Source organism: Poecilia formosa, unplaced genomic scaffold, assembly GCF_000485575.1.
Source record: "Poecilia formosa unplaced genomic scaffold, Poecilia_formosa-5.1.2 Scaffold313, whole genome shotgun sequence".
NCBI lineage: Eukaryota > Metazoa > Chordata > Actinopteri > Cyprinodontiformes > Poeciliidae > Poecilia > Poecilia formosa.
This window is the reverse complement of record NW_006800252.1, coordinates 162,413-183,472: the sequence shown is the minus strand read 5'-3', so window position 1 is coordinate 183,472 and position 21,060 is coordinate 162,413. Positions and strand designations below refer to the sequence as shown.

The 21,060-nt window shown below is 38.7% G+C and overlaps 2 protein-coding genes across 2 annotated transcripts; one reads left to right on the top strand and one right to left on the bottom strand.

Moving 5' to 3' along the window:
* The first annotated feature begins 182 nt into the window (after window positions 1-182).
* LOC103152521 (probable acyl-CoA dehydrogenase 6) lies at window positions 183-17,647 on the top strand. The gene is made up of 9 exons (XM_007573015.2): window positions 183-450; window positions 4,414-4,534; window positions 11,292-11,421; window positions 12,726-12,832; window positions 13,614-13,781; window positions 13,994-14,167; window positions 15,292-15,453; window positions 16,639-16,789; window positions 17,140-17,647. The coding sequence occupies exons 1-9, from the start codon at window positions 250-252 to the stop codon at window positions 17,228-17,230; spliced, it is 1,305 nt and encodes a 434-aa protein (XP_007573077.1). The 5' UTR covers window positions 183-249; the 3' UTR covers window positions 17,231-17,647.
* bet1 (Bet1 golgi vesicular membrane trafficking protein) lies at window positions 17,543-19,748 on the bottom strand. Its single transcript, XM_007573016.2, has 4 exons — window positions 19,569-19,748; window positions 19,274-19,380; window positions 19,125-19,181; window positions 17,543-18,237 (listed from the first exon to the last, which is right to left on the bottom strand). Exons 1-4 carry the CDS (start codon window positions 19,585-19,587, stop codon window positions 18,082-18,084), a joined length of 339 nt encoding a protein of 112 aa, XP_007573078.1. The 5' UTR covers window positions 19,588-19,748; the 3' UTR covers window positions 17,543-18,081.
* Window positions 19,749-21,060: the final 1,312 nt, after the last annotated feature.

Sequence of the window (21,060 nt, the reverse complement as noted above, 5' to 3'; positions counted from 1 at the left end):
ATAGATAGATAGATAGATAGATAGATAGATAGATAGATAGATTCAGTTTTCTACGTAATTACCTAATAAACTGTAACCGAATAATAAAATATATATATGTAAATGAATATTTCCTTAAGTTATGAATCTCGGCAAAAAGATAGATGACCAGTACTTTTTTGCTCTCTGAACTTTTTCACTGCTTCCTACTAACAGTTTTGTACACACAAACCAATTCGCGCATGCGCAAATAGCTGAACGTCAACAGTAATGGCGCTGCATGAAGGAGCTCTGCGCGTGAAGATGCTGTTCTGCTGTCGCACTTTGCACAAATTCGCCTCTTTTTCAGGTGCTCGCTCGCTTTCTAAGCACGTGTCCTCTCAGTCTGTGTCGCCCAAGCCCCCAGAGGTCGCGGATGACCATTTAATCTACACACAAGAGCACTTTGCGTTGAAGGAGGCCCTCAGGAAGGTACGCAGCATTGCTAATGTCCTAATTTTATCACAAGGGCAGGGAGCAAGTCAACACTGACATAAAACTGTGACTACTTTGGATGTGACCTTCAAGTATTTTATCAACTCGTTCAACACAAAAAAGTGTTAAAAGCTACGAAAACTAAAGCTAAAAACTAGGTGAGAGGTCAAAGTTAGCTTGTTTTGATTCCTCCATTGCTTGATTGTGTTCATATTTGCAGCCTGACTGTCCTGCACTGCGGAGATGCAAGGCTCCCACAGCTAAATACTTTCTCATTGCTGTCTGAAGATAGTTTAAAAACTCTGTGTATATATTTTTGAGTTGAGGAAGGAGCAACACGGAGGCTGCGCAGTTCAACAAACACAGCTACAGTCTGACAGCCGCTTCCCATGACCCTCGTCTTCGTTTCAGCTGCACTGCTGACATATACGACGCCTGTCCTCTAACCGCTGCATGTTTAATCCTATATCTTTATATTTCCAGAACATGACATGAAACATGCAGCCAGTCGTGAGAGTGGCCGAGGTCTGAATGTGTTGATGGCGTCAAATACGATACTCCAAACTGAATATTTATTTATATTTAGCACATCTGTGTTGTTAGTCTTGCCCTTCGCTATTTACCTTGTATGCTAACTTGAATTGACATTTTAATTACAATGTAAAAGGTAAGCTAAGTAGTTTGGATGGAAAGATACTTTTTTTTTGCATAAAGTAAAGGTTTCAGACCCAGTCGGATGATGTTTTGGTGTTTTTCGTATCCAACTTTTTCAGGTAAGGATGAGAGGACTGTGAGCAGATTTCATGTCAAGAATGGATGCCAGAAAAATAAAGTGAATTTCTTTAATCTGCTCATATCATCGGCAAATTAGGCTTTCTGACTATAAATTTTATCCACTAATTGGAGCTTAATTTAATTAGCTTATTTTAACAGTTATGATTTATTTTATTTATAAGGAATATGCTGTCCCAAACAGAAACAGAGCCACACACAGTTCAGTGTAATTTAATTGCGCATATTCAATCAGCTTTTTGTGACTTTTATAATTGTTCAAGATGCGCCTATACTTTCTGACACATTTTTAATGCTAAATATTTTTTCTAAGAAATAGGTTGACAGTAATCAGCGTGAGTCGTTTTAGATTTATTTTACCAGACAAAGAAATGGAAATGGACTTCAATAATAGCAACAGGAGACGCAGGGGGAAGGAAGCAGAAATGTGGCACAAAGTCAAGGGAAGTTTTTTTTGTCTGACTAAAGCTTTATTAGTCAGACAATAAAGGTTCATTCTTCCTCTTTTTTTTTTATTAAAGAATGCCAGGAGGCTGAAAATAATCTAACACTGGGAATACTGGGAAGAATGTAAACGTGAAAAAGGAAATCCAGAACAATGCCATGGCATTGAGTAAGAATGCTTTATTTAAAAATAATTACTATAGTAGTGTGTTTATAAATTACGATTATTGTTGCAGGAAATCCCCAGTCAATGCTGAAGGTTACAGTCACAGAGTGCCAGTAACTCTGACATAAACATTAAACCATGAGCTTCCATAGCCCTGAACATGTCCAGGAACTGGGCAGAGCTGGGAATCTTAACAGAGCAGCTGCTGCGATGAAAGATGAACAGCAGCTTCCCCTGACATTATTAGGAAGCACTTAGTCATGCGTTGCTTTGCTTGGATGCAGCTAAAGATTTCCTGCAGCTTATCAATAAGTTCACCACAGAGCAAAAAAGATATATCCTGCTCATTAAGCACTTCAAAGCTACTTTGTTTTCAAACATATTTGATTAAAACATATTTGACAATATTAATATACGTGCCATATACATATATTTCAGATGAAAATGAATGTGTTCAAAAAATATATACGTTTTTCAGATTACTTCTCAATTATTTTGTCATGAGTATATTATTGCTATGCTAATTAGGACATCTTGCACATATCCTCCAAAATCCCTAAATGTCCAGCCGTACTGTAAAAAATATTTTTTAATGGGAAAATCCTGCCTAATTTCTTCATATCCAGAATATTTTTGTCCAGTGAAAAGGAACGGCTTTCCAAACAGAGCATGCTGAAACGCTTTGCAATGCAACGTCTCTGACCCTCATATTACTAACAGACAGCTCACTCGTGTGAAATCTCCCAGCTATGTAGCACGAAATGAGCAAACTAACATTTTTGAGGACATCTAGGATTACTCCCCAATGACCTTTCTGTTTGGATTTCCAGCAGCCAGCTGTCCCTCCCTTTTCCTCCTCAGGAACTGAACTTTGAACAAGGAGTGCAAGTTAAATGAGAGGGTTACCTGTGTTTGTTGTTGTGTGTGTGTGTGTGTGTGTGTGTGTATATATATATATATATATATATATATATATATATATATATATATATTTTTTTTTTTTTTTTTTTTCCCTAGCAATTTGTTCTTTCCTTTTGGCCTAACTGTGATTAGCTGGCTTGGCGTCTGTATGTTTTGGCAGGAATAAAAATGACTGTAGGCACATTTTTGCTGTTTTGACCACAATGTTGACTGCTGTCTGGAGGTGTTGATAAGGAAATAAGGTTATTTTATTTTTTACAATTTAAGATTCTAATGGGTTAGCTGAGGTAAAGAATTAGTTTAACTTTTATACGTTCTTTAACAACAAGAAAGTTTTGCGTTTCTCTTTTTTTTGTAAAGTGATTTTGTTTTTAGTCATCTGCTCAAGTACCAAGCCTACAGTCCCCCGCTTTGCCAGATGAAGCTTCAAAACAATGCTACCTTTATAATAGTGATGGGTGGACCTCCTTTGGTTTCCACACTGTAACTACCTGCATTTCTTTGCAGCGGTAAATATTTCCAAACAGTCTTAATTTGTATTTCTTTTTAGCCAGAGAAAGTATAGAAACCTTCTTTCAACTAGTTGATCCACAATGTGCCGCGTAAGGCAAATATTTTTCATATTTTTCCTTATGAAATACTCTTGTTATTCTTACATGTCTTTAACATTTAATTGTGGAACAAAAATATATTTTTCCAGTTTTGAATCTATAATTTTGGAAAATATTAATATGACATTATACTGGTTTTCAGGCCAGTTTCTACATACCAATGTTCTTTATTTTCAAATAATGATTTATTACCCATCCAGATTAGCTTGAACCTTTGTTTTTGCTAAGAGAAATTGTTAAAAAAATATATGTGATCACATCAAATGTTTTTTAACATTTTATTTTAGCATTTTATTTGCTAAAATAAAATACTCTTCGGCTTGCAATGCTGAAAGGATAGTCGCTCCTTGATGCTTTTAGTTGCTTCTTTATTTTCCTAGAAGTTGCAGCCAAGGCTTTGTGGTTTCAGCAGATTCACTGTTCATGCAGATGGAATTTGACTGGTATAATTTTCAATATAAATTCTCAGTGTGTACTGAGCTGAATTATTAAGATTACAATTGCCCCTTTTACAGATAACAATTCTGTGAAAAACACAATAAAATGTTTTTTTTTAACTGTAACTGGGTGAATTCAGATCTGCTGAACACCAAGACAATTATTGGCCTCAGACACAATCGGCGCTGAAGTACAGATATTAGCCTTCAACGTCGCCTTTTTCAAATGGTGTGACATCCCCTCTTTCCCAGCACTTATTTGTGGTTGAAGGCTCCCATAGAACCATTTCTGCAGGCCGCTTTTGCTGATATGCAGCAACTTGTCTCTGTTAGTGGTAAAAGGCAGGCTTGAGAACAGACATATGCCACACAACAAGCTTGATAAAAAAAATAACGACGCTTGTTTTTCTTGTGGTATTTTCTGTGTTAATCGCTTTTAGCTAAGTGGACGAAATAAAACATTTTTACGCAGAAAAATCCTGCAAATTATGTACAAATAGCACTCTAGTTACTTGGAAAAACTATTCAGACTTGATGCTTAATGCAGCACAGAGTGACACACATGTCCATGATTATCTTTGTGCTGCAGCTCATTGACCAGGAGATTAACCCTTATGTGGATCAGTGGGAAGCAGAAGGGACTTTTCCAGCCCACAAAGTCTTCAAGATACTGGGAAATGCAGGCTTTCTTGGAGTGAACAAACCAGTTGGTAAGTTGGTAGTGGTAGTCGTAACACTGAGACTTTAGAGTTCTAAAATAAATACTTGTTTTGATGCTAATATATCAAAAATGTCTTTATGAATGTAGCATATTTTTTTCCATTGAAGTGTCAAAGGAAAACAGCTCTAGATCAAGAAGTTGATCACAGGAGACGTTTAACGAACACAACTTTTTCCACTGAGTTGTACTGAAGTTGATTGGTTGATTTTATTTTGGCGGGACAGTGCATATTAATGGATGTACAATGTTGTTAATGCTAATTTCCATCCGTATTCCGATGATTTTGGAGGTGTGGGCTCGTTGCTATTGAAAGCTACTGCGTGAGACATAATGCCATTAGAAACAGTGCTCATGTAAGTTACTATGTATTTAATATTGCAGCATTTAATTTTCATTTGTCACAAAAAAATTGTCTAAGTTGTTCCCACATGACAAATAACACTAACCCTAACACAACTGCAACTCAATTATTGAAAAAGTGACCAAGTAGCAGCTCTACACTGAACTATGCTGTCTGCACCACAAAGGATGAGCTTACATCAGTGTTTCCCAACCCTGGTCCTCAAGGCACACTGTCCTACATGTTTTAGAGGTTTTCCTGCTTTAATGTGCCCGACTCAACTGATTGCAGTTCAGCAAACACCTGTTAATCAGTCATCGATTGAAACCAGCTGGTCTGAAGCAAGGAAATACCTAAAACATGCAAGGCAGTGTACCTGGAGGACCATGGTTGGGAAACACTGGCTTACATGACATTGTGAAAGTGAAACTGATGTCTAATTTTTCCAGCCACTAGGGGGCCACATCCCTGATCCCAATGCACACAGTCCGTTTATGACTAACTAATTGAAAGTGTTTCCATTCTTCACGAAGGACTTGATGTTCCACAGAAATCTACTTAATGTTTTTACATTTAAACTCACAATTCACGCCGATTTTATTTACCTGTTTTTTCAAAGTAATGATGACAAATAACTATGATTTCAAAACCGCCAAAATAGTAGAAATTTTTCTTTCTTATCATGGAGCATGATAAAACCTAGATATAAAAATGCCCTTGAATGGAAATTGCGTAAACAGCCGTTTGATTAATATGTGTTTTAATATCATTAAAAGGTCAAAGTACAAGCGTGGAGCACTCAACATTCTTGCTGTTTGAAACAACCATTTTTTTTTAGGACAACTGCCATTTTTAAACATATTTCTCAGAGCTAGACAGGATGCTGAACATTTATTAATAAAAAAAAAAAAATTGAATGTTTGATTCGTAAAAAAACAACAAAAAAAACATCCCATCTATTTCATGTCAAATATGTAAAAATGAATCTTTGGCACAGAACTCAGTCCATTTGTATCCCTGTGAATTTAATTTGGAGAGCTCTACAAACACGAGACCAGATCAATCATCTGTGCCTCAGTCGACATGATAAACGCTCTGTACGGATTCTTGTTTGTGACTCTGTTTCAAAAACTCCCTTGATAAATCCGTAACATGTCGGAAGCCTGGAAAATCCTGGTCAAAGCTCAGATGTTGCTTTGAACGATAACATCTCGTACACAAAAGGACAGATCGGAAAACCCATCAGTCAAAGATTATAATTTACATGCAGGTCCTCGTTTCAGAAGAGTTGGGTTCAGTTTTTATCCAAATGTCTCTGTCACGATTCAAAACACCTGCTTCAGCATGCTCTGTAAACCATTTCCACTTGTTTATGCAGTGTGGTTATGTCTGAGAGGACGGGATAAGAACAGGAAAAGACCACTGCTTATGACTTAGATGAATCAAAACTCCTGAATGTGTGGCTAACTATAAGCAGACTTTAAATGTCTATAGACGGAGTTCAGTGTTGTTGTTTTTTTTGTTCCTGCCGTAACAGACTGATATCTCCTTATGTATGGGAGAAGATGGCAGCATAAGTCATGCAGAAAAGAACAAAGTATGTCATGGACAGTGTTGGATAGTGAGTTCTGAAGAGAAGATAGCATGGAGAGTCTGTAGGTCGGAGAGGAGGGAGGACGAAGGAATTAAAATGTGCTGACCACACGAGCATTAGGCATTAGTTGAGAAGATTAGAAAGGAGGATCTGCCCCGTGATGGACTATAGGAGAGATGTACCATATCACTATCTATAGGTTAGTGTAAAAATTAAGTTCAGGATAATCATTTAAAACATAACATTGAGATTTTAGTTGTTTTTAGACAATTTTTACTCAGTAAAGTTTCATAGTTCATAAGGATGAAGACTGGAATATAGTTGTTAAAAGAAGCCTACAGTTTGAGTAACATGATGTTTATTATTGCTGCTCAGTGCAATGCTGATGACCAATCAAGTATATTTATGAAATGTTAGGTTGAATTAATTGATTTCTAAAGGTGGATTAATTGAGCGGGAGTAGGGATTTATGAACTGGTATAATAGAGAAGTGATTCATGGAGTAGAATCACAGAAGTGCATGACCTTGGCCCAATTCAGAAAGCTTCCCCAGAATGATTTACTCTGTTCAAAAGCATGTTTTTTTTGGGGGGGGAGTTTCGATGCATTTCAAATGAATCGGACTTATACAAACTAATCAAAATACTTTTACATGAACTCACTCGGACTGATCCAAGATTGTCATCTTGAGAATTAAAATTTGATTATTAACAGAATATTCTAAACATGCAGAAAAAGCTTCCGGTTAAAACAACATTTTTTTTCAATGTCATTTCGTCCACGAAAGCCCAGAAAGCTGTTTATTGTTCTGTTAATGTCATGATATATGAAAAGAGCATACAATGGCTCTTCCCTAATTTGGTGTCTACCTTCTCACCAATAGATGTTCCTCATTGGTTGTCAGCTGGATCTATTCAGGCAGATATAAAAATAGTACAAAAAACAAATATCGGCCCTAATCTGTCCGTAGACTGATTTATTAACCTACCTCTGCGTCTTACAGTCGGTCCCATTGGCCACCGTACAAAAACAACCCACAATTTTCTATTGAAACTAGTTCAATAAGCAGGAAAAAAATCGATTGATATTTCAAGACTTTGGCCAGTTGGATAGATGGATGTTTAGGATCCCACCATCTGATAGAGATCTTACTCACCGACTTGCTCACAGTAGGTTTAGTAACCTACTGTGCTAAAAGATGGAACAAATGGGGGGAGGGGGGGAGTAGTTTAGAAATGTGGCTTATTTGCTCAATCATCTTTTCATAATCTTACCTTTGTTGAACAACTTTAGAGCATCTGTTTATAGTTTTGGGAGCCTTCCAGTGTGCCTCAGTGATGAAGCTCTGTACTTAGCTTTCCACTCAACACTGCTGCTCACAACACACAGGACAGGAAGTTTTTCTTGCGCCCCCACGTTGAGGGAGAAGCCAACGATGACCTTTGGCTCTGCCTGTTTTCCTCTGCTTTGAGAACAAGGAATCTGCAGATCAGAGCATAAAAACGGCCATGTCCTCTATTTGACAGATACGCCCTGGCAGCTTCCACATTTTCTCTTTGAGTTTTTTTTTTTTTTTTTATGCAATTGTTTAAATGAAGAACCTCAAATTGAGATTTATGTCTTCAGACTGTTTGTTTTCTTATAATGTTTCTAGAGAACATTATAGGGGATACTCCCCGTTAAGCGATGATTTTTTGAAGTTAAACTCAGGACAACGGCCAGAACAGCAGGGTGTCGACCCTAGACATACAACCAAAAGCGCTAGATTCATGTGTTAGATTGGCTTAGTCAAAGTCCAGATTTGAATCCAATTATGACACGACTTCACATTGATGCTCACAGACACTCTGCGTCTAATCTGAGTTTTGCAAAAATCAAAATAATCTACAAAAATTCCCATCTCTACTTGTGCGACTTGTGGACTCGCATCTAAATGTGTGCAAACATCTTTTATATTTTTATTCAGCGTTAACAAAAAAAATATATATATATATTTTTAGGTGTCAAAATTCGCTATATATACTCGTGTTTCTGATGTCTGATCATTACCAGCTAAAATAATAATAATAATAAAAAAAATCTATATATTGTCCTTATCATCACTACGGTTGACTTCCCACTAGCTTATATGGAGCACCAGCCTATATAAACCTATGGTGAGGAACAGCTGCTTTTCCAGAGAGACATATGTGCTTTGGGTCGACATGTGCAGAGTTGTCGACCCGACTCTGTTTGTTTTTGCTTTTGCTCGCTGGCTGAACCAGACACCCTGCTGTTTTGTTTAAAGCGGGGTAAACCTAGTGCCACCTCTGCTCACATCAGCCGCTGCAGGGCTCCCGGTGCTCAGAGACCTATCGCCACGCAGCTGCAACCATTTCCTCTTAGTTTTTGGCTACACCCAGCTCTCCCCTGTTTGCTTATCCCCACTTTATCTCCACTTCTTTGTGTCTCCAGTTATTTGGCTCTATTGGTATTGTTCTCTCTCCTCAGCGGCCCTCAGGTCTGCTCTTTCTCTTTTTCTGATTACCAGTCCGACAGGTAATCAGAGCAGTGAGTTTCCGTTGAATTATATTCGCTTTTGTCATGTATATGTAGTCAGATTGAGTAACGGTCAGCTCTCATTTGCTTGACCAGGCACAAAATCATTATTTTCACTTTCTACGGAAGGTGAAATTTCTGTGTTCAGCTGGGAACAAAAACCATATTTGAGTTTTACATCTATTCAAACTGAAAGCTGAAGTGATCTTATTTTTAGAGACTTTTTCCCACTGATGAAATTGACAGTGAAATATTTAAAAAGTCATCCGTCGTCTTCGCCGCAGACAGTCGGCACTCCTCAAACTCAAAGGATGCTCGAGAGATAAAACCTGCACATTATCGAATAGGCTGCTTCATCTCAGTGGTGCATTTTTGCAGCGCTCTCATGGAGCCATCAGTGGAAAAGTAGGCCAAACAGAGAAAGTGACGATCCCAATCGTATTGGCAGCTTTGGGGGTTTGCAAACATCATCAGAGTTTTCTGTTAGGTCGAAGGTAGTTTATTTGTGAAGCACATTTCAGCAGCAAAAGCAGTTCGGAAAGTGCTTTCTGTTACAAAAACAGTACAGTAACAAACGATGAAACGGCAGTAAACATTACATTTGATCAAATGCCATCATTCAGCAAACATACATCAAATTTATGATTGATCAAAGTTCAAGTTACCATGGCGACTCTACGCAGCCGGGTTTTTGGCCGTGATTTGAAGGCACTCTGTGTTTCAGCTGTTTTGCAGTTTTCTGGAAAGTTTGCTCCAGATTAGTGACGCATGGAAAGTGGATGCTGCTTCTCCACGTTTGGTTCTGGTTCTGGGGATGCAGAGCAGACCAGAAGCAGAAGACCTGAGAGATCTGGAAGGTTGGTTGATAAAACAACAGCGGATCTTTAGCGTATTTTGGTGCGAAGGAGTTCAGTGATTTATAGAGTAACAGAACTATTTTAAAGTCTGTTCTTTGAGCTACAGAGAGTCAGTGGAAGGACATTAAAAATGGGGTGATGCTCTCTATCTTATTGGATTTACTGAGAATGTGAGCAGCAGTATTCTGGATCAGCTGCAGTTGTCCAATTGATTTTTTTTTATTTTTATTTTTTTGCTGTAATCTCCACATTGCGATCGTTAAATCACAGTTCTCTTGACAATTGTTTTATCCCCCTCCAATATTAATAAAGTCTACCTTCTTATCTCTCTTTGAACACGTGTTTATCTTCATGTATTTTGCTTTTTAGTTTTAAATATGGATTTTCAGAAGGTTTACCTCACCAGATTAAGAGAAATCCATCATGAACTTTGAGGTGAATTTGCTACTTTCTAGTTTAAGAAGGACTGATGTTGCGGTGGGTGTTTAAAATGTAAAACTTTAGGTAAGAAAAATAAAGCAGACTACCACCACTACTTGGCCAGCGCAACATTTCGTTACCATGGAAACTGAACATTTTAGGCAACACCTTCTGCTGTTTGGACAGCTTCATCAATATCCTCCAGACAAATAACTTAGTTTCAGTGTCTGTATGAAATGACCAATTGCTTGTTTTCTTAGACAGCTGACTTTAGGCTGGAATAAGGTATATTTATTTCACACTAAGTGTTGCAGCAGATGATAAAGGGCAAACAAAGGAAAAAGTAAAGAAATGGGTTTTAAATGACAAATTTGGGTTTAAAAAGCAATGCTCAACTCCATTAAGGACCTGAGGTCTTGGTAAATATCTCTCCGCTGTCAAAACAGAAGAAGTAGACACCAGATTTTTTTTTTTTGGGGGGGAGAGGGGTGAGTTTGGATTTTGCTGCAAATATATCTTCTAATGGATCAAATCAGGTTTCGTATACCAAGAAGAAGAGGTGGAATGAGAGAAAAATGACAGTGACCCTCATCTACAGTGTGCTGCTGATCTCCCAGCAGTGCTTTTTTTTGTACACGTAATTACAGAGAACACAATTAAGGACAACATCCTGTTATTAATCTGAGTGCATGTTACTGCCGTAACGGCTCACTTCACAGTGATTACCTACAGAGACCCGTGTGTGTTTTGTGCGTGATGGTTTTATCACAGAAAACACAGAAAAGATTAAAGTCCGGGAATGTGATTTCAGCGTTTGAAGTGTTTGAAAAAGATGATTGGGATATTATCCCAAAGCAGGTAGCTCTTTCCGACTTGTTTTTCTTAATGGCGAGGTTCTACACCTGTTCGGTTTTCATAAATAAAGAAAAAAAAGCAGCAATAATGCGTATTATGATCAACCAGAAACACTCACTTTGTTTGTTTCTGTCTTGTGCAGAATATGGAGGCTTGGGACTGGACTTCAGCTATAGTGTTGCCGTAGCAGAGGAGCTCGGCAGCATTCGCTGCGGAGGCATTCCCATGGCCATCGGCGTGCAAAGTGACATGGCTACTCCAGCTCTGGCCAGGTAATCCTTTAATAACATGTTTTACACACACTGATTGTCGAAATTATTATTTTAAAAATGATATTGCAATCGGTCAAATGTGTCCCAAAAACTGTTCTTGGTTTTTTGTTCCAACAAAATGTTTTTTTTTTTTTTTTTTCCAATAAATTGTGTTTCAGAAGGTTTATCCAGCTCTGGAAAAAAAAATTAAGAGCCCATCAAAAACCTTGTGGTTTTTCCACCAAATATTGATTTCTGAACTCTTCCGGAGTTAAAACATTAGCATTGTTGTTTCTAAATGAATATGAACTGGTCTTCTTTGCATCATTTGAGGTCTGAAAGCAATGCATCTTTTTTGTTGTTGTTGTTGTTGTTATTTTGACCATTTCCCATTTTCCGCAAATAAATACAAAATCTTTGCTTGGAATGTCAGACATGTTGTCAGTAGTTCATAGAATAAAAGAACAATGTCCATTTTACTCAAACATAAACCTATAAAAAGCAAAATTAGAGAAGCTGATCATTTTAAGCGGTCTCTTAATTTTTTCCAGAGCTGTATTTTCTATTTGCATAGAGAGGCATAGACAGCCGATTGCAGTGCAGTGAAATTTTCAATGTAATTTGAACAATGACTCATCCTTCCGAGGTGACGGATATCCTCTTCTCATTACACACCAACAGCTTTTGTCCGAAGTACATTTCGGGGATCAGTGGAGCATCATGGCCAGGGGAAGCTCCACCGGATTCCCCGTGTTCTGGATTTGCTTCCACAACAAAAGATCAGATATTTGTGTGCATTTGTTTTGTGGAAATATTCACATCTATGCAAATGGGAGGTTGCAGGAGATTCCCTGCTGAAATGTTTCCTATTTTACCCATCGCTGACCATAGTGTTGTGTCTGATGTGGCATCTGTCTGCCAGCCAGATAGACTCGTTATGTGAAGCGTCCCTGCTGAGAAGCAGCTGCTGTTGACACAAAACAGAATTCGGGGAAACGTACAATTAGAGTCTCGGGAGCTTAATTAAGACATAGAAGAAACCTACGCCTGAAACGAGGTTTATATATGAAGAGAGCTGCTCAAACGGGGCCAGCGGTTCCTCAGGAGACCTGGTTTCTGTCCCCCTGGGAAAGCAGTTGCTCCAAACTATGTTGGCAGTCTTGTAATGGTGGATGTGTCTTACCACAGTTACACAACACAGTTTGACAATTTCTTTTTTTTACTACTTATCTGGTCATCGTTCAATGTAGACAATACTCATGCAACTCTTATCAGGTTGTGTAGGTTTCCTATGAGTTTCTGTATGAGTGTTTGTGACTGCACAGGTTTGGTTCGGACGAGCTGAAGAAGGAGTTCCTGCGTCCCTCCATCATGGGGGACAAAGTGGCCTGTCTCGGTGTGAGTGAGGTCGGGGCTGGCTCTGATGTCTCAAGTACGTATTCAAAGGAATGAAAATGATCAGAACATGTTTTCTCCAACACCATTTCAAGTAACGGGTAAAAATAAGCATTTGGCAACACCGATTTCTAGTGTAATACTTCAACTAAATCAATGTTTTATTCTTGAAAAATTAAATAGCTTTAAAGTGTACTCAAATTAACAACATACATACCATAACATATAGTCCAGTGGTTCACAAAGTTGGAGTCACTAATCAACCTTTAAAATAAATAAAATGTATTTTATTTACCTTTTATTCAATGCACAGCTACAGTGTTCAAGTCAAGTCTTGCTCCTGCTGTTGATTCTCAACTTGTGAGGCAGTTAGCTTAAATGCTAGGCTCATGTTAGCATGCTTACTCTTTGTTTTGATATGACTCCTTGATGATTCAGCTCGTAACATATCTCAGTGCGGTTCCAGCGTCACTATGAGTAGACAGAATCTACAGAAAAGTTGTTTTCCTCTTCACCGTTTGACCCATTCACCTACACACACCGGTCTAGGGAGCACAACATGCAGAGCAAGTCACATGACACACAGGCGGTAAGCTGCAGCTGCCAGTACAGCCCCTCTTTCAGTGCTCCTAAAAATGTATTTCTACTATGAGCAGATATTTAGGATTGAAACGAGATGTCTTTATAATTCATCGTCTTTAATTACTTCTTTGGTTTAGTTTGTGCTCTCTGTCTTCACCTCTCCTTAGACTAAGCAAAATTCCCAAATTTTGATTTCTTTGACCCTTTATCTTCACTCAACTGCTCTTTTAATGCAGGTATTAAGACCAAGGCAGTGAGAAAAGGGGATGAATATGTGATAAGTGGAGGAAAGATGTGGACAACCAATGGCACCCAGGCTGACTGGATGTGTCTCCTCGCCAACACCAGCGATGGACCCCCACACAAGAACAAGTCTCTCATCTGTTTACCCATGAACCTGCCAGGTAGAGTCTAAGATGTCAAATTCATATTCGTTTTAGAAATTTTGCAACACCAAACACCTCGAAGAGGTGATTAATGTAGTTTGACGATGATAAGAACCAAACCTCAAGCTTTAAATTTGGTTCATTTTCTTAACTGGCAATAATTAATTTCATAATATTTGTTTTGAGCACATATGAATTCCCTGTACTGCTTGTGTTTTTTCCCCCGAAAGGAGTACACGTTGCCCGGAAGATTAATAAAATCGGCATGTGGTCGTCGGACACAGCCGAAGTTTTCTTCGATGACGTCCGCGTGCCCTGCAAGAACGTCATCGGCCAGGAAGGCCTGGGCTTCACTTATCAGATGCTTCAGTTCCAGGAAGAAAGGCTCTGGGCCGTGGCCAATAGTGAGTGAAGCGTTCTTTCCCGAGAAAAAAGCCAATCAAAACATTTAATCTTTCCCTAGCTTTCTGTTTCTCTTGTTTTTTTTCCCCCTTGATTTCATCGTCTTCCTTGGTATTTTTCTTTGGTTTTACTGAAAAAGAAAGGGAGTTTGGGTCACGCAGTTTAAGCTCCTAATCTTTTGTAAAGTAGTTGTTTGATTTCATGAAAGAAGTCTGACTCAGTGTTTTATTGGCAGGATTTTTAAGAAGCTTTTTCAAAATGATTGTGAAATGGATGGTTGCAAATGCGTCTGTCTGACAACTTGCTCAACTCGCAGTGCTGCAAACGAGCGGATCAGCAGGAGAGTTTCAGTTTCCCCATCGTCGGCGTGATTGTGAACGTCTTTATATATCTGGGTTGTAATAGTTTGTTTCAACCGTTTTCTTTTTAGGGCGCACTTAAAACAAAAGACACAATCTAAGTGGCAAGAAGTTAAAAACTTGAAGCATGTGCGCAAGTTGGATTTTAATTTTTTATTTTTTTCTAACCTACAAAATGTCTATACAGGCTCCATTTTCTACAAAAACTCACTAATATTTAAGCCTGTCGCAATGAACAATCAATTCTTCACAGGATAAATAAAAAGAACTTGGATCATTTTCATTCTGATATCTTTTTTTTTTTTCAATGGCGATTTTGTTTTTAGGCTTCATAATCCATATTATTTATGGTCTCAGTTGTATATGGTTTTCCCCTTTTTTGGATAGTTAGAATATCTTCCAGTTGTAGTGTGACATTTTCTTTAGAAAAAATGTAAGCTTATTGATCTTTGAGCCGGTGTATTTGCATTATTGTGCCATTATCAATATATTACTTGCAAATGGTATCAAAGCGACGTTATCTTGGTTCTCTGCGAGTTGCTACGGTACGTTTAACCAGAAAATAGTGCCAATGTATGCAAAATAAAGCTTGTGCGCCAAGTGCTTGCTTTAGAACTCCTCGAAGTTGCTAGTTGTCATTTCACTGTGGAAGAAGGGAGAGTTCAGTAAGTAATTAAAAGCCTGAAATGAATATGACACTCAACGATGAGGAAGCCGAAAACAATCCGCCATCTCCTTTCTTTTTCTGTTTTTTTTTTTTCCTCCAGTTGTCACCACGATGGACAGCATCATTCAGGAAACCATTAGCTACACACGGCAGAGGAAGGTCTTCCAGCAGCCCGTCCTCTATCACCAGGCAGTTCACTTCAGGCTGGCCGAGCTTCAGACGGAAGTCGAGTTGCTCCGCTCCCTCCTGTACCGCGCTACAGGTACAGTCACTTTGTGAAGAAAAGGTCATTGTTCGCTCGAGGGTGCGAGTTGCATCCTAACACCTCTATTCTCTCTTAGGCCTGGTTCAGGCAGTAACAGAAAAGAAAATGCTGACATTTTCTGCAGTAAAACTGAATCCGGGGAAGAAAAACAACAAGCAGTCACCTTGTCCTCGTCTCTCTTTCTCTGTCCCTCTTTTTCGTATACGGTCAGTGCTAATCAGTCCAAACGTGAAGAACGTGACAGGTGGCGGGTTTAGATGAGGAAGAGGAGGTCTGACGCACAGAAGCATCTTATGCAGAGGTGTTTCATCAAGGAGGTGTGGTTGCGTCTCCAGCTGATTTCAAAGCAGCCTCTAACATTGCACGCTCATCCACCGCGTCATCGAAGATGACGCAGGTGTCGCCACAGGTTCATCACAGGTTGATGTTGGCTTGAACTGACGGCACACAAACAATTCATTACTTTTAATTCATCAAACTGCTTCTTATTTCAATATCTTACCTACTCTGAAGAAAATCAATGTTTTATTAGAAGAACACAAAATCAATTTTCATCTCTTCTTCTTTTGTTTAAAAAACAAAGAAGAGTAAATCTAGTAGGAGAACTGCTGTCAGACATGGACTCGTTTCAGAGATGTTTTATTTTATTGAGAGAAAGAGCTGTTAGCCTGGTTTTGTTTTTTATGCCATCAAAGAATGAATCGGCCATTTCTCCATATTTACACCCAGTTTTCTCAGAATCAGGACACACTGGCGGTACGGGGCTCTTTCCTCGGGATTCTTGCAGTGTTTTTGTGAATATGTGGCACCTGTCACATATTTACCTTTGTGGCTCAGACGCCTGTCAGGCAGGAGTCCAGGACTAAGCTACTGTCTTTGTCTACCACTGAATGTATCACAGTGGTACCCGTTTACAGTCTGCTCTCTGTGAGTCAAATCCTCCGCACCTGTTTGGCACTAGTTGCATAATTATACATCCAAACAACGAAATAGTGAAAGAGGAAAGAACGCAGCTCACTCACAGACTTTTCCAGGCTTCCTACGACAAAGGCGTCAGTCTGTCGCTCAATCACTGTTGACTCTGAATCTGAAGCATGTTTGTTTAAATATCTCCTCCACTTTTTTACTCTTCCACACATTTGTCTTTGAAAACTTTTAAAGGAAAAAAACAATCTTTTTCAGCAATGTACATCAAAGGTAACGACGTGACCAAGCTGGCTTCTATGGCCAAGTTAAAGGGCGGCCGCCTTGCGAGAGAACTGAGCGACAGCTGTCTGCAGTACTGGGGCGGGATGGGCTTCACCAGCGACGTGCCAGTCAGCAGATTTTACAGGTCAGCAACACATCTGTGCTCATTTCTCCTTCAGGTTTCTGTTTACTTTACCCGTTTAGATACGTCTTAATAAGCTGAGCAGCTGGAACCCCGAACGAGACATCTGCAAGTTCTTCTCCGGCGAAGCGACGAGTATTAATTTCGTCTGCTGTGTGCGCGTTCACTGCTAGAGAGTTTTAACGATGCTTGCCATCACCACGTACTTCTTAAGACTTAATGATTTGGAATGATTAGTTATTTTATAGCATCCTAACATTCAGGGATGCAAAAAACTGGCATTCCTGGAAACTTAAATAATTGCCAAAAAAAAAAAAAATGTTTTATGCTTATGTAGATCTTATTTTGTGCAGGGATTCCAGGTTGATGTCGATTGGTGCAGGAGCCGACGAGGTCATGCTGGGAATCATTTGCAAATACATGGATACGCTGCCCAGGAAGTGATGTCATCGACGGTTTCTCTGGGACCGACTTCGCGCCAGTCCTGAACGTGTTGCTAAATCATTAAACACTGAAGTGCAATTGTGACATATTTACATTTTTAGCAGTGGATACTTAAGTTTGTCTGCTCGTTCTCGTCAGACAATTAAGCTCTCAAGTTTCCCTTTGTAATTTTAACTAATTGTAAAGTTTTGCCTTATTTTTGTAGCAAATAAGCTAATTAACATGTATAAAACTTGCATTTTTTACACATTGATAAATTCATGCAGATCACCGAGACGACCGTTACGTGATAATAGAACACACTGAAATGTTCAGAACATAAAATGTTTATTTACAGTAACTTTTTTACATGTAATCTGAAGCAAAGATGTTGCTCTCATAAATCTCCTGATTCTTTAACATAAACTCTTTCAAATGGCGTCTTCAAGGTGTTTTTCTCCACAATCAGAAATTGCTTTTAACATGTGCCGTTTGCTGTGACATTATCTTTCCACTAATTGCATTTTGGTTCATAACAGTGTTATTACCTGTTAAATCCTAATGTCTCACTGTAGAGTAGGCAGTTCTGAGTCTCAGACGAATACTAGCATGGCTTTAGGAGTACAAAATATTCCAGCTCATTTATCAGCAAGTCTTTTTCACATAAACGAACCGGTTTGTACTTTTTCCCAGTTAGAAACAGTTGAGCGTCCTTTCACGGCTCAGACACCGAGCGCATACCATCGAATCGTGTGAATTTTTATTCCTGGCCTCTCTGCATTATCACCATTGGGTCGGTCTAGTTTAGAAACGCATCAGACAGGAACTAGAAGATGTGGAACTAAAGGTCCAAGTCCAAGCGGAGGTTCTTATCACCTCAACTTGATAAACCAGTAGAGAACAAAGAAGACAAAGAGGCAGAAGAGCAGCATGTAGCACAGCAGTTTGGTCTGGCTGCCTCTGGACAGCTGCTTGACTCGACCGATGGTGGCGCCGAGCAACCCGCCCGTCGAGTCAAAGTCCGAGTCCTGCGGAGGGGAGCAAGGGGATTAAAAGTTGGTATAATACAAAAGCGCAGCAGAAACGGACTTACTACAATTTTTACTTTACAGGGATATACAATTTTAATACACAAAACACCATAAAAATCAATGCAGTAACAGAGATTCAATGTCTGAGGTTTGTTGAAATTACCACTGGGTCCAAATATAATTACATACATTTTTCCTCACTGAAACTGGGAACATTTAAAGGCCTCAAATCTTAATGGTTACATGAGTGAAACTGTTTTCAAAGTGAATGACTACACTTCATTGTAAATACATCTGGGAAGTATGAACTGCTGACAAGTATTGCACTGTAAAATAACAACATTGGACTTAATGATATTGTTAGGGCCATGTACTCAAAAAGCACCGTGCATGTCACGTTGCACTGCTTGAGATTAAAATACAGTGAATAACATCGAAAGCAGCTGTGAGGCCTAAAGTCAACAGAATTAAAGTCTCCTAAAGCAAAATATCATTCAAAGGTTTTAAAAGTCTTTGTACTATGTTATTAAAGCATAATTGGCTCCTTTTGGGAATCTACTGTTAATTAATTTGAGTTCCACATGTCCCACTGTTTCCAATACATTTGGAAGAAATAGATGTTTTGAAATAGAGCTGTTATTTCAATAGGAGGGATGGATCAAGGTTTAAGCAATAGGCTTCCCTGTTCTTGCAAAAAAAAAAAAGCCTGGCCAACTTCCAGATGCCAGTCTGCAGCTAAATCGAGTTTACAGTGCTCCAAAATTAAAATACAGGAAGAGAAGGTGTTTATTTTTTTACCATTTAACTTGGAAACGGGAGAAAATACTTGACGTTGGCTTTTATATGTAGAGGAAGCGTAAACAAAATGACCAAGTGAAACTCACCATGTCATCCAACATTTTATTCTGGTACTTCACTTCGGTTCCGATTTCAATTGTCAGCTGTTAAGACAGCAATGTTGGCAACATGTGAACAATTAAATAGTAATTCTACTAATCATTTAAGGTTCCTATTTGTGTCCATCCATACTTACACTCTTCAGGGCGCTGACTTTGTTCCTCAGTCCCTCCTGAAGATGCTCATTCTCCTCTTCATGCACACTGTAGCCGCTGGCTACATAATGTCCAGAGCTTCCTTCACCTGCAAGAAAAAAAAATACCATCAATAAGGTTTGTCATTAGCCTTCTGCTCCAATCAGGTGTAAAACAAAAACCTAAAACAAGAGTTCACGACAGTAGGATTCCCTCAGATGGTAAACACGTTAGCTAATTAGCAAACAAGCTAAATGTGAACTCATAAACCGTCAGGTATAATTGTTTTTTTCTTACCCAGTCCGGCGCGCCTCATCTCAGACCACAGAAATTAATAATTCCCGATATGAATTTGAGGTCTGGATGAAAATTATGGACAGTAAATAAGGTTGGAAGCGAAACTAAACCGTAGTCTGATAGTTGACTTCCCACCGTGGTAAACGCCACGACATCATACGGTGGCCGACGAGGGCGATTTTTCCAAAGAAAGGGGGGCGTTTCGTAGAAGCATGAAATGCTGTGGTTACTACGCCTACGCAATAATAATAATAATAATAATAATAATAATAATAATTAATAACAGCATGATGTCTTGTTTACCAAAAACGTCTACTTTCACAAATTCTCTTAATCTTTGTGTTTGTGTGTGAACAGTTAAGAGCTAATTAAGAAACATAAAAAAATAACTAAACATAAATATGTTTGTGTTGTTCTGCTCCAAAAACCATAATATCCATTTCAAATTTCATACCAATCAGAGTAGTTGTCTGAATGAAAAGATGTCAATACCACAAACAAAGACAAACTACCTTCTTAAAACAAAAAGTCATTATCATCCATCTTTATTGACTTTCCTTCATATTCTGAACTCCCAACATTTTTAAAATAGGAATTAAGAGTTAATCATCTTACTCCGCAACAGTGAAAGATGCATTGTGCTGCCCAATTTGTGTGATACTTGCCAATAACATTTTCCTTTCGCAGACATTTTATTTTATTTTTATTCCATTTGTGCCCTGACACGCGCGGAGTCTGAACATTTTGATTTCCCATTAGTTTAGTCATCCCTACATTTTAGATTATGCTTATATAACACTGATTGTACTCTTTGTTGTGTTTGTACGCAAAGGGGTTTTAAAATAAGAAATGTAGTGTGTGTCCTTTTAGTTGGCAAGCTGTAAAAATTGCGTGGCGAAAGGCAAATTAACAGAAAATAAAATGTATTTTTAACATCGTAGATCCCAATGTGGGAAACATCTGAGGGTTAATCTCCCTTTGGCGGTAGATGATGTGATTATGAGAAGAAGATTTCTATATGATCCTTTCCTATGCAGGCAGATTGTTTCCTTTGAACATTTTGAAAGGCAATCACCATAAAATGCAGACGGATGTTCTTTTTGGGTTCAGTTCCAGGGCACGCTGATATATCCGTCTGTGCCGCATTGGATGGAAAAGATTTTCTCAACACTTCCCAAAATCCCGTAGGTGCTTTTTAGCCATGATTGGCTTCCTTTATCCCCTCACACGTGATCCATCACCCGGCTTTAAGCCGATACTCTAATCTGGTTTGAAAGATTAAAATGACTTTTATGGCGTTAATTTATCACAGACTATCTTAAATAAATACTCATTTAGATCCTGTCTGCTGTATCACATTTCAGTGCCCCTTTTCCCATCTCTTCATATCTGAATTGAAAAGCTTTACTGTATATGTAACCTTGACATGAGGGTTAAAGGTACAGATGATGTTGACTGAAATGTGTGCGGCCATCTTGGTGTGCTTTTTGGA